At 42.5% G+C, this 13,100-nt stretch overlaps 1 protein-coding gene across 1 annotated transcript in view; it reads left to right on the forward strand.

Moving 5' to 3' along the window:
- Positions 1-9,896, forward strand: part of LOC109426325 (jmjC domain-containing histone demethylation protein 1) — a 56,263-nt gene extending 46,367 nt beyond the window's left edge. Inside the window, exon 4 of the mRNA XM_062858674.1 lies at positions 5,652-9,896. Coding sequence (XP_062714658.1) covers positions 5,652-7,196 — 1,545 coding nt within the window. The 3' untranslated portion in view covers positions 7,197-9,896. The remainder of the gene's footprint in view (positions 1-5,651) is intronic.
- The last annotated feature ends 3,204 nt before the right edge of the window (positions 9,897-13,100 follow it).

Raw genomic sequence — 13,100 nt, forward strand, 5'->3', positions numbered from 1 at the left:
CACGTTGCATAAATAACAATTCTGATTATTGATAGTAGAATTCTTGATTGTATCAATTCGGTTCAAATATATCAGTTTGGCCTCTATATATAATGATTGGGTTTTACTATAGCTTTTGCCAAGAGCAACAGATTGTTTTTGACAGTGCTTATTCTCACACATTTTCTCAACCTTCTCATAGAATAATACTGGGAATACTGCCCAATTGAAACAAGAATTATTGAAGTCGAAAATAGTTTTGAAATTCTGTCAAAGCTATCTGCAAACTAAACACATTTTTGGGCAAGAACAACTGATCTCAAGTGGAAGATCATAAATCGTCAAGGAATCGTTTTTATCGGCAAAACTAAAATAAAACCTCCAATAATATATAATACTAAACGGAAAAAGATAGAATCAGTATCAGGCTATTGAGCAAATCTGGCTGAGACATCGATTTTTGTGAATTGATTCGAATCGGATTAGCAGAATCAATTCATCGATTTAATTGAATGCTTTGAATCGATGTTTTCACATCCATTCGATATCATAAAATATTACAAAACTATAAAATGATTCATTTGCTGCATGTAGTTCAAGTTCATGGTATGTCTTATTTGTCTAAATAAATTCAATATCAAAATTTGAGATTGTACATCAAGCATTTCGCGACTCTGACGGCGGTGACATAGTAGAGAGTTGCGTGATGCGAAGCGCAGTGCGACGCGTTTGCGTTCGAACAGTTTTTGTAAGCGCCAGTGCAAAATGCATGGTGAGACGCGTCGACCAGTCAGAGTGAACGCTAATCACAGCGTCGGCAGCTGCGTCAAACCATTCCGTCGAGTGCTTTCACGCGCGTGCATGCACAAGTTGCTGTAACGGGGAACTGATGGTTGCTAGGACCGTCTCATGATTCTGTGCGCCTGGTGTGTGGTGTGTGCTTTTTGAGTGAATTCGTCATGACGGGGTTGAGTCAGGTGTGAGTTTGGTCGTGGTTTGAGAGTTCTCATTATGCTGATGGTTGTGATTAAAGTGCTGGGCATCGGTAATTTTGCTTCGGATACACGTCACAAGGCGCGTCACTGTGTCATGCTTCGCGTTGCTCGACGCGTGTATGAAAGCTGATCAACAAACGCGTTGCGCATCGCTTCACGCGCCGCCTTACTATGTCATCGGCCTGATGCGAAAATGGATAGGGAAGTGGAACCATCTCGGCAGGGGTCCTATTCTGGGCACTTTTCTGCTATAACTCAGCCAATTCTGAACCAACTGACACAATTTTTGGAACGCGATGAGATACGTATACTATCTAGCCGTGCACAAAATTTCAAGCCAATTGGTGTGGAATTGACTGAGTTATAGTGAAGAGTGCACAAAATACCGACCGCTGCCCAAGTGGTTCGCTACCCTATAACGTTGAGACAGCGCATTCTAAAAAAATGAAATTTAATATTTTTGAAACGAAAGAAAAATCTTGAGGTCCTGATATTCCCTAGAACTCTGAGAAGTATTCCCATTGAGATAAATTCCCGCAGACTGCTGAGTGCTGAGAGAAATTCCCTCAGAATCTTTCAAAAGACTCCTCCAGAATTCTGAAAGGAGTAGGGTAAAAGCACTAGACTTCGCCACTGCTCTAGTCTTCGCCCCCTCCATACAAATTCCATTTTTTATGTATGAAGTGGCGAAGATTAGAGAAGAATTTTAGGGGGGCGAAATCTAGTGTTTTTACCCTACTTGAACTTGTACCTCTAGAATTAGATGTTGGCTGCTGTCAGATGCATTAGGTGGGATTAGGGTTGCCACATACGTGGTAGGAATTCTCTCTGAATTCTATTAAGGGTTTTCCTAGAACACTGAGAGAGATTACGCCATATCTATGAGACGGATTGTCTCAGAGTCCCGAGAGGAATTCTCCCCAGAATCATGTGATAGTTTGTTTCAGAATCCTAAGAGAAGCTTCCCCTTGGGGTTCTCCCAAAATGTTCCAGAATCCTAAAATGGATTATCCCAGTAACCTCAATAGGATTATCCCAGAATCCTAAGATGAATTCTCCCAGAATCCTGAGAGGAATTTCAAGAACGGTTCTTTCACATTCTTGAGATTCATTCATCTAGAATACTAAAAGAGATTTTCACAAAAATATTTTTGGAATTCTAAGATGAATACCCCAAGAAACTTAAAAGACATAACCCAGAATCTTGAAAAGGGTAGCTTAGAACCCTAAGAAGGATTACTCCAGAATCCTGAGAAAGGTTGCCTCACAACACTGGGCGGGATTGCCAAAGAAACCTGAGATATACTTTCACAGAATTCTGGGAGATAGGATTCCCCCAGAATCCTGAGAAGAATTCCTCCAGAATCCTTTGAAGCATTCTCCCAAAAATACCCCTAAAGTCATGGGTAGAATCCTTTAGAAAGCTGAGAATAATTCTGCCAGAACCCCGAAGGGTATTCCCAAGAATTCCACGAATGATTTCCCCAGAATCCTGAAAGGGATCATATGAGGGGTTCTTCCAGATTCTTAAGAGAAATATATCTAGAACCCTAAGAAGATTGTTTTTCCGAAAATCTGATAAGAATTCTTCCTGGTAGGGATTACGAAATCTTCTAGAATGGACTTCCTCAGCATCTTCAGAAGGATTCTCTGGAATTCTGAGAGGCATTCCCACATAAACAGAAAAATTACCGCAGATTCCTGAAAGACATTCCCCCAGAATCTTTGAAAGGACTCCCCCAAACTCCTGAAAGGGATTGTCCCAAAACTCCAAGAGTGATTCCTCTAGAATACTTCAAATTATTACTCCTGAATCTCAAGAGAATCTTCGCATAATCTTGTCAGGGATTTTCCCTGATTACTAAGAGGGACTCTCCCAGAATCCTGAAAGGGATTTCTGGAAGTAACTGCCCCAGAATGCAGAAAACAGAATTCCACTGGGATTCTCGTCGAATGCTGAGAAGGATTTCTTCCGAACCCTAAGAGGAATCACAAAATCTATGCGAGGGATTTTCCAAAATCCATATTTCTCTAGAAAATTCTGCCCAGAATGTCGTGAGAAATTCTTCAATAATCAATAAATCTGAAAGAAAGTGCCCTAGAATATTGGAAAATATAGCCCCAAAATCCCAAGTATTTCTCCAGAATCATGAGACAAATTCCCCAGAATCTGAAGAGAACTTTCCCCAAAATCCTGATGAGGATTACTCCAGAAAGTCGAATTTTCGGAGAATCTTTGGAAGAGTACCCGCCGGATATTTAGTAATATTCCTCCAGAACCTTAAAAGGATCTAACGCAGAATCCTAAGCAGGATACCACTAGAATATTGTGTGGAAATCCCTCAGAATCCTAAGAAATACTTCCCCAGAATTCTGAGAGGAATTTCGCCAAAGTTTTGAGAATGCTGAGTATGATTCCCCAAGAAGTCTGAGAGGATTTCCTTTCCAGAACCCTTAGAGGAATCCAAACAGATAATCCAGAAATTCCTTAGAATCCTGAAAGGGACATCATCCTTGGTAAGGAGCGCTGCTAGGAAATACCCCTAAATCCATAAATTGATTCCTTTAGAATCCAGAGATTTCCTAAAATACTGATAATTATTCCCGTATAATACTGCTGATAAAAATTCCTCCAGAACTTTAAAAAGGATTCTTCCATAACTGTGAGGATTCCTCTAAAATTCTGTGTGATTCCTTCAAAATGCTGAAAATTATCACACCAGCATCCTGAGAGACTTATACTAGAAAAAAAGAAAGATTCTTCCATTACTTCTGTTAATGATTTCCCTAGAATACTGGGAGAGTTTACTCCAGTTTTCTGAGATGGATTCTCTCAGAATCTTTTATAGCAACTCTTTCAGAATCCTGAGGAATTTGCTCAGATTCCCGTGATGGATTCTCCCTGAATCCTGTGACGGATTGCCTCAGAATCCTGAGAGAAGTTTTTCCTCGGTATTCTCCCAGAATGCTTAGACGGATATCCCCAGAACTCTCTGGCGGATTCTTTCATTCAATCTTAAGAGAAATTCTCCTGCAGAAAGACATCCCATTATAATCCTGAAAGAATTTACCCCAGAACCCTGAGAGGGATCCTCCACATTATTAAGAGAAATGATCTGATGAGAATCTAGAATCCTGAGAGAGATTCTCAAAAAAAAATGACTGAATCCAAAGATGGACTGACTTAAAAATTCTGAGAAGGATACGTTAGAACCCTGAAAGGGATTATTCAGACCATAAGGAGGAATCCTTTAGAATCATGAGAAAGATTCACTTAGACTCCTAAGAGGGATTGCCCAAGAAACCTGCGATGTACAGGCATGCCTCACCGTAGATTATATAGACCCTCGGTTTTATACTGGAAAAACTTGTAATTAGAAGGCACGAAATGTTGCTAATTGACAAATTGAGAGATGAAATTTGTGAAAAAAATCGCGTTCTGGTGGGATTCGAACCCACGACTCCGTATTCGCTAGACCGGCGCTTTAACCAACTAAGCCACAGAACAGGTAATGGTTCTGCGGAATAGAACCATTACCTGTTCTGTGGCTTAGTTGGTTAAAGCGCCGGTCTAGCGGATACGGAGTCGTGGGTTCGAATCCCACCAGAACGCGATTTTTTTCACAAGTTTCATCTCTCAATTTGTCAATTAGCAACATTTCGTGCCTTCTAATTACAAGTTTTTCCAGTATGTTTCAGACATACCAGCAAACCTGGTAAAATGCCAGTAAAATGGGCAATATGTATCATTGTCCTCGGTTTTATGTACTTCGATTTTATGTACATTTTTTATGGTTAAATTCTACAGTGCATTCTAAAAAAAAGTAATTTAATATTTTTGAATCGAAAGAAAAATCGAATGTAAAAAATCGATTTGGTCGATTTCGTGGGGCCCCAATATCGAATCAAAAAATCGATTAATCGGAACAAAAACATCGATGTTGCGAACATCGAATCAAAATTGCCCAACGCTGTATAAAAGTAATGTTGTTACTTGGATGTATTTAACCTATGTGCTAAAACCATTGTTCTGTATAATGTCCGTTTGGCATAACATGTTGAACACCCAATTTGCAAACAAGAAAAACAACTGCTATTATGCCAAATGGACACTATTCCGAACGACATTTTGTCAAAAAGAGTTCTTCCGTTAAAATCGACTGATTCTTGTCACATTTGCATGCTTGTTCGTTTTACGTTATAGATTGATATGTCTAGCAATGGGATTATATTAGGGAGCGGGACATTTGGCATAAAGACATTTGGCATAACGGTCATATGGCCTAATGGACATTTGGCATAACCAAAATGCACCCTTCTTTATTATGCCAAGTGTCCATTATGCCAAATGACTTTATGCCAAGTGACCTTATACCAAACGGCCTTATGCCAAATGACACAGACCCATTATATTATATGTACCCCATGTGGCATAATATCCGTTTGGCATAACATGCTGAACTCCCAATTTGGAAAGAAGGAAAACTACTGCCATTATGCTTAATAGGCATTATACCGCAGGGCACTATGCCAACAGGATATTTCCGATACTATTGACCGATTCTCGTCGCTTATCGCATGCTTGTTTGTTTTACACTAATAGCAATAGGATTATAGCTAGAAACCAGACATGAACTAAGCGCTAACTCTTCCCGCACTCTAAATGTCCAATTGCAGCCTCGCCATTTCCGAGCGCGTCAAAAGTCTTCGGACATCCGCCGGATGTCGGTCAGCAGTGATGCCTCTTCGGTGGGTCATAATACCGACCTGGGCCGGATAGGTGGTCCATCGGTGATTCAGCAAACCGTAAGTAGCAGCGTGGCAGCGGGTGGCGTTCACGGTACTGGAGATATGGCCGTGAGGAATCCGGTGGTAGTGCCGAGGTTCCAGAACGATATGCTGTATGATTTCGCCGTTTCCGGGAATGCCGTGATCGTCGGTGGGAACGGGGGCAATATTCTACTAGAGCGGAAGCCGAAAATTAAGGACGAGGACGTTTCGAGTGGATCGGAACAAGATCCCGGTCAGAAAATGGCTCTTGGGGGTATGTTGATGCCAGCCAATGTTCCGGTAAAGATGGAGATCAAAGAAGAACCGATGGAAGCGGGGCACAGCAGCGGCTTGAAGCGAGATGGGGAGGGAGCGACGGGAATGCATCCGGTGGGCGGTATAGTAATGCCAAAACGACGGAAGAGTGACGACGGTAACAGCATGTGCAGCAGTATGCAGGACTCGGTGGACATAAGTGAACACAATCACAGCCTTCCAAGGAAGAAGTCGTCCCTGAGGACACAACTAGCACATCAAATCCATAGTTCATCCACGAAAACTATGAAGAAACCTCTGTATCCGGTAAGACCGGCACATGTCCACACTCCGGTCCTGTCACAACCAGGAAACTACGCACTAGATCCGACCTGTTTACTGGCAGTATTCCGCTATTTGCCACCGGAAACATTGGTGACTTGTTCTCTGGTGTGTAAAACTTGGTCCAACATCTCGGTGGATCCCGCACTGTGGAAGCGTATGAACTGCGCTGAGTACAAACTTACTGCTAGTCTACTGACGGCCATCGTCCGCCGTCAACCCGAGCATCTAATCATGGATTGGATCAGCTTGGGAAAACGCCAGGTAACTTGGCTGATTTCACGAATCCCCGGACTGAAGCATTTATCCCTGCAGGGAACACCGATCCAAGCAGTTTTGGGCCTTCACACCTGTATGTGTCCGCCACTGCAAATTCTCGATCTCAGTTTTGTGGCCGGATTGAACGACTCGGCCATCCGCGAAATCTTATCCCCTCCGAAGGATTCCCGCCCGGGTCTGGCGGATTCCAAGTCGCGCTTGCGTAACCTTAAAGTACTGAAACTGGCTGGAACGGACATCTCGGATGTCGCCTTGCGGTACATCACCCAAGGACTCCCGAGCCTGACCCACCTGGATCTGTCCTCGTGTCAGCGGATAACCGACGCCGGAATTTTCCAGATCGGAACGGCCCCGGCTTCGGTCAAAACCCTGGTAGAACTTGATCTCAGCTGTTGCAAGCTAATAACGGAAACGTCGCTCGATCATCTGACCAAGTGCGATGCCCTGACGAGGCTCGATCTGAGCCACGTGCCCCAGGTGACGACCCAGGCGGTCATCAAGTTTGCTTCGACGTCCAAGAACGATCTCCAGCTGCACGACATCAAGCTGGTGGACAAACGGAAACCGGCTCAGTAAATGAAATGGGAGACATGAACACACAGACACAGTTCTACGATAATACGCTTCTTACCGCGCTCGCTGCCATCTATAGAATTTAGTTGAGAGTTTTTTTTAGGGAAAACTGAGAGAGCTGAAAGCATTTGATCGTCTACCGATACAGCAATTATGTTATACAAAACGAGCGTGTATGTGTACCCCGGAAGGCGGACCCCGAAGTACCCGGAAACCTTGTGCTAGTGATTTTCCTCACAAATTTTCTCTTGATCACACAATATTGTAGCATGTAGGGATTGTATATGTATAAGGCAATTAAGGATACACAATTTAGAACTTTTGAGCATCAGATTGGTGTGAACGCAGTAGAATTATGAAAACACGCTGATGACTGTGTGTATGTGTTTATGATGATTGTGTGTATGTGTATGTAACGTAGATCAGTTTCGCTAATTTTCGATAGAACTTAAGGTTAATGGCGATGGCGTTAGTGGAAGTGTGACAGCTGAAACAGACGTAGGAAATATACACAATCGATGAAAATTATATGTCAAGTAACATTTTTAGTCAAACAAACTGGGAGAGGTTCTTGGAACCATCATAAAACCAATATAGAAGGTATAAGGCTTTATGATGGTTATCACAACCTCTACAAGACTAATTGGTATTCAAAATGTTACTTGGGCTGTACTGAATGGCTTACAAATTATTTTCGAACTAATTTGATGGATGGCAGTCACTGATTCAGGAATTCTTTGATTATACTGACTTATGGTAAACTGAAGCATATTCGGGATGCCTACTACCCGAGCAAATCTTGATAAACCTGGAATTATCAGAGAATTGTATTACACTGATGGCCGTGACTGGTAATGGAAGTTGTCATGCCTTTTCTACACATCCGGTAAGCTTAAGCTCAAGTAACATTTTGATGACAAATTAGTCTTGTAGAGATTTTGAGAATCGCCTTAAAACCTTATAACTTTTATTTTGGTTTTATGGCGGTTCTAAGAACCTCTTCTAGTCTATTTGACTAACAAATGTTACTTGGATTTGAATCTACGAAACATTTCATTACTACGCAACGCATTTTGCTGCCCTTGAACATTTCCGTAAGGTACAAACCATCTAACCATTGGCATGTTCATAAGCTATGATATACCTCTTTCACATATTTTACAAGTTCTGGAGTGATTCAATCTGTTTAAAAATAACTCAAAACAGTTCTTGGAGCTAGCACCTGAAGATATTTCTGTAGAATTTTCTCAGGGCATCGTACACTTACTTTGCACGTACTGAATATATTAAAATACTAAATTGCTTTTCACTGAACAGCTCTTGTCTTTACAAACACTTGTCCCAAAATCATTACCATCTTGAAAGGTAAGCATTCAGCGATCAATAGCTTTCCTAAGGTGGACCATCATTGGAAAGCTGAACAACAAGCAGACACACTCCCGCCTAACGTCTCCGTCGTCCGTAACACACAAATCTATACCAAAGACTACGTTTTAAGTTCACCGTGAATAAAAAGATTAGTTTTCTTGTGTCGATTTTAAGCGAACTTATGATTTGACTAGCCATTATGAAACAGCAGCGTCTCTAACGTTTAAGTGAAAGATTTCCGTTTTTCTGCGAAAAACAGCCCTACATATAGATAGACACGTAGATTGAGAGATAAGTCAAAGATAAGTCTCCTAGAAGAAGATTCGTTTGCATGCGCTGCACTTGATATTGGAAGCGAAGCAGTGTTACTTAAGGTTAAGAAAAATACGATGTAAGATCGATTTTCCGTTATTTCGGAGCATAGCTGATTCCCGCTCGGAACGAGTCCTGTTCGAATAGTCTGTCCTAGCTCGATTAGTGGCAATTATCCTTGGAAATGTCTACCGTCATACAGCATAACAACTACCCACGAATTCTCGTTCCCAAAATTTTCTTCTATCTGATCGTGCTTAGGAAATCGATCTAGATGCGTAGCAGCTAAAACAGTTGTGGTAGTATTTGTCGTTTGTTCGTTGTGATTGATTGCTTAACTACACGTATGATAGGAAAATCCTCTGTATGTTCAGTTGTTCGTCGTCCCTGAAGCAAGGCCTCACCTTGATTCTATCGGTTACTTTAGCTGCATTCTTTATTCTACTAATGCAAAACTCGTAGCAAAGCCTTAGATTATGTTTAGTTTAAAAAAAAACCTACAAATGAGCCATTTTTACCAGCACTCAGAAACCAATATTTCTTGTGACGAATTTATCTTTACGACTTTCGAATGTGTGTTACAAGTAGTTTGCACCGTACGCATTGTGTCTGCGACATTTCCCCGCGTGTTTATACCGAATATATTTAGAGCATAGACGATATACTATCGAATGCACTGCACACACACAGAAACACACAGTTATTATTACAAAACAAACATGCATACAAAGCAGAAACAAATCTTATTCCTTTAAGCATAAGATAAAACAACAGATAAGTACATGCATAGAGTTATAGCTCGCCCCCTCCGAGTTAGTTGATGCCAGCATAACAAAAATAATGGAACTAAGCATTATATAGATCTAAATAGGGGTCAATCGAGGAGGTACCTTTCCGTTTAAGTATAGTCTAGTGTAGTAATGTACCACAGTAGTACAGTAGCAGCAGCAGCAGTAACAAGAGAAAGTTAATCCCAGGGGACGCCCAATCTAATATTTGTAAATAAATTGGATGAATAATAACCCTTTCTGGTATACCTTCCCTTTTGAAGTTCAGAAATTGGCTGGACCAAGATTATAGAAAGTATATAGAGAAATCCCTGACTTTAGAGTAATAAAGGTAAGTTTCATAAAAGTTGTTGAAATCCATATTTGTTCGAAAACAAGAACTTGGAACGCTTAACTTGAACAGTCGACATGTTTTCTCTTCATCTTTAAAATAACGAGGCACCAATTGCATGTAATTCATTTTTACCTGAACATTGTTGTAGGAGGTTGTAGGTTGGTAATTGTATTGTACTACTGCAGTAATATAAACTGCTTTCAACTGTTAAGGTGAAGGTCACTAGCGTTCACGTTCAAAGTAATGCAATTTGCCTCGCATTTTCTCGAGCACAAATCCGAAGACATGGCAAACGCATTGCTCTGAATATGCTACTTGGTGTTCACTGCGAGTAAGCAAGCAACGAGTGACATTTCCAAATCAATTTACTTGATGAATCTCCCGATTAGTGCTCGAGAAAACTTGAGAAAAATAAAAGGCGGTCATTGTGGCAGCTATCTTTATACTTCAGCAACCTTGTCTTTAACTGGTCGGTGTTAAGTCAGAGAGGACCATGTGTATTTTTCCTAATTTCGAGAAAAACACTTTAAAGTTTACAACTCTGTAAATTTTTTTATACATCTTTATAACTATTCATCAAAGCATCACTCTATTGCAGTGGTTCCCATCCTTTTTGAGGTGGCGACCCCCTTTAAGAATGGTCGAAACATCTGCGGCCCAATGAAAGTTTTTGGAAAAAAAAATGAATTAAATGAATCAAACCGATTTTTTGGGTACAGTGACGTAGCGAGAAATTTACTGTGGGAGGGGTTTTCGACGGTCAATGATACGTTTTTTTATTCGACACTCACATTTCGTAAACAATGATGTCATGTACATTCAACTTGAGTCATAGCTGAAAAATAGCGGCGCAGCCGAAAAAATTTTCATCTGAAGGCGTTTTATACTGCAAAATTGTTCCTAAAATTGTGGCTTTTGGGGGTGACGGTATACAAAATTAAAAATTGGTATAATTTGCACAAAATACAATAAATTTTTTACAATTTTTTGGTAACATTGCCTCTTTTGGGAGAAAAAGCGCCGCCTGGAAGAAGCGGAGTGCAAGTGAAGTGCGGAGTGAAGAAATGAAACTGCTGTGCCGTTCCCAAGAAACACGGAAGTTCTATCAGAAGCTCAACGCGTCCCGCAACGGCTTCGTGCCGCGAGCCGAAATATGCAGGGATAAAGACGGAGGCCTCTTGACGGACGGACGTGAGGTGATCGAAAGGTGGAAGCAGCACTTCGATCAGCACCTGAACGGCGTGGAGAACGTAGGCACGGGAGCCCACGGCAACGGAAGGAACGACGACGCCAGTGCAGCGGAGGACGGAAATGAACCAACTCCCACGCTGAGGGAAGTTAAGGATGCCATTCACCAGCTCAAAACCAACAAAGCAGCTGGTAAGGATGGTATCGCAGCTGAACTCATCAAGATGTGCCCAGAAAAGTTGGCCACCTGTCTGCATCGGCTGATAATCAGGATCTGGGAAACCGAACAGCTACCGGAGGAGTGGAAGGAAGGGGTAATCTGCCCCATTCACAAGAAAGGCGACCATTTGGAATGTGAGAACTTCAGGGCGATCACTATTTTGAATGCTGCCTACAAAGTGCTATCCCAGATCATCTTCCGTCGTCTGTCACCTAAAACAAATGAGTTCGTAGGAAGTTATCAAGCCGGCTTCATCGACGGCCGGTCGACAACGGACCAGATCTTTACCGTACGGCAAATCCTCCAGAAATGCCGTGAATACCAGGTCCCAACGCACCACCTGTTCATCGACTTCAAAGCGGCATACGATAGTATCGACCGCGCAGAGCTATGGAGAATCATGGACGAAAACGGCTTTCCTGGGAAGCTGACTAGACTGATTAAAGCAACGATGGACGGTGTGCAAAACTGCGTAAGGGTTTCGGGTGAACTATCCAGTTCATTTGTATCTCGCCGGGGACTGCGACAAGGTGACGGACTCTCATGTCTACTCTTCAACATCGCGCTGGAAGGTGTGATGCGACGAGCCGGGCTTAACAGCCGGGGAACGATTTTCACAAAATCCGGTCAATTTGTGTGCTTTGCGGACGACATGGACATTATCGCTAGAACATTTGGAACGGTGGCAGAACTGTACACCCGCCTGAAACGCGAAGCAGCAAAGGTCGGACTGGTGGTGAATGCCTCAAAAACAAAGTACATGCTGGTAGGCGGAACCGAACACGACCGGATCCGTCTGGGTAGTAATGTTACGATAGACGGGGATACTTTCGAGGTGGTGGAGGAATTCGTCTACCTCGGATCCTTACTGACGGCTGACAACAACGTAAGCCGAGAAATTCGGAGGCGCATCATCAGCGGAAGTCGGGCCTACTACGGGCTCCAGAAGAAACTGCGGTCGAAAAAGATTCACCCACGCACCAAATGCACCATGTACAAAACGCTAATAAGACCGGTGATCCTCTACGGGCACGAGACATGGACCATGCTCGAGGAGGACCTACAAGCACTCGGAGTTTTCGAGCGACGCGTGCTAAGAACGATCTTCGGCGGTGTGCAGGAGAACGGTGTGTGGCGGAGAAGGATGAACCACGAGCTCGCTGCACTTTACGGCGAACCAAGCATCCAGAAGGTGGCCAAAGCCGGAAGGATACGGTGGGCAGGGCATGTTGCAAGAATGCCGCACAGAAAAAAAATATCATGTGAAATTCAGCGAGAAATCATGCACATAAAGGGAATGCTAGAGTGAGTGCACATTTACATGAGATATCATGTAAAATTACGTTATAATCGTGTAAATTTCCGCTAATAGTCACGTAACTGGTTGGAGTCCATGATGGTTTACGCGATGGTTGGCGGAAATTTACACGATGGTAATATAATTTTACAATATATCTCATGTAAAAATGCACGAACTCTAGCATTCCCTTTATGTGCATGATTTCTCGCTGAATTTTAATTACAAATTTTTTTCTGTGCGGACAACAACCCTGCAAAGCTGGTGTTTGCAACGGATCCGGTTGGCACAAGAAGGCGTGGAGCGCAGAGAGCACGATGGGCGGACCAGGTGGAGCGTGACTTGGCGAGCATTGGGCGCGACCGAGGATGGAGAGCGGCAGCCACAAACCGAGTATTGT

This window comes from Aedes albopictus, chromosome 3 (assembly GCF_035046485.1).
Source record: "Aedes albopictus strain Foshan chromosome 3, AalbF5, whole genome shotgun sequence".
NCBI classification, from domain to species: Eukaryota; Metazoa; Arthropoda; class Insecta; order Diptera; family Culicidae; genus Aedes; species Aedes albopictus.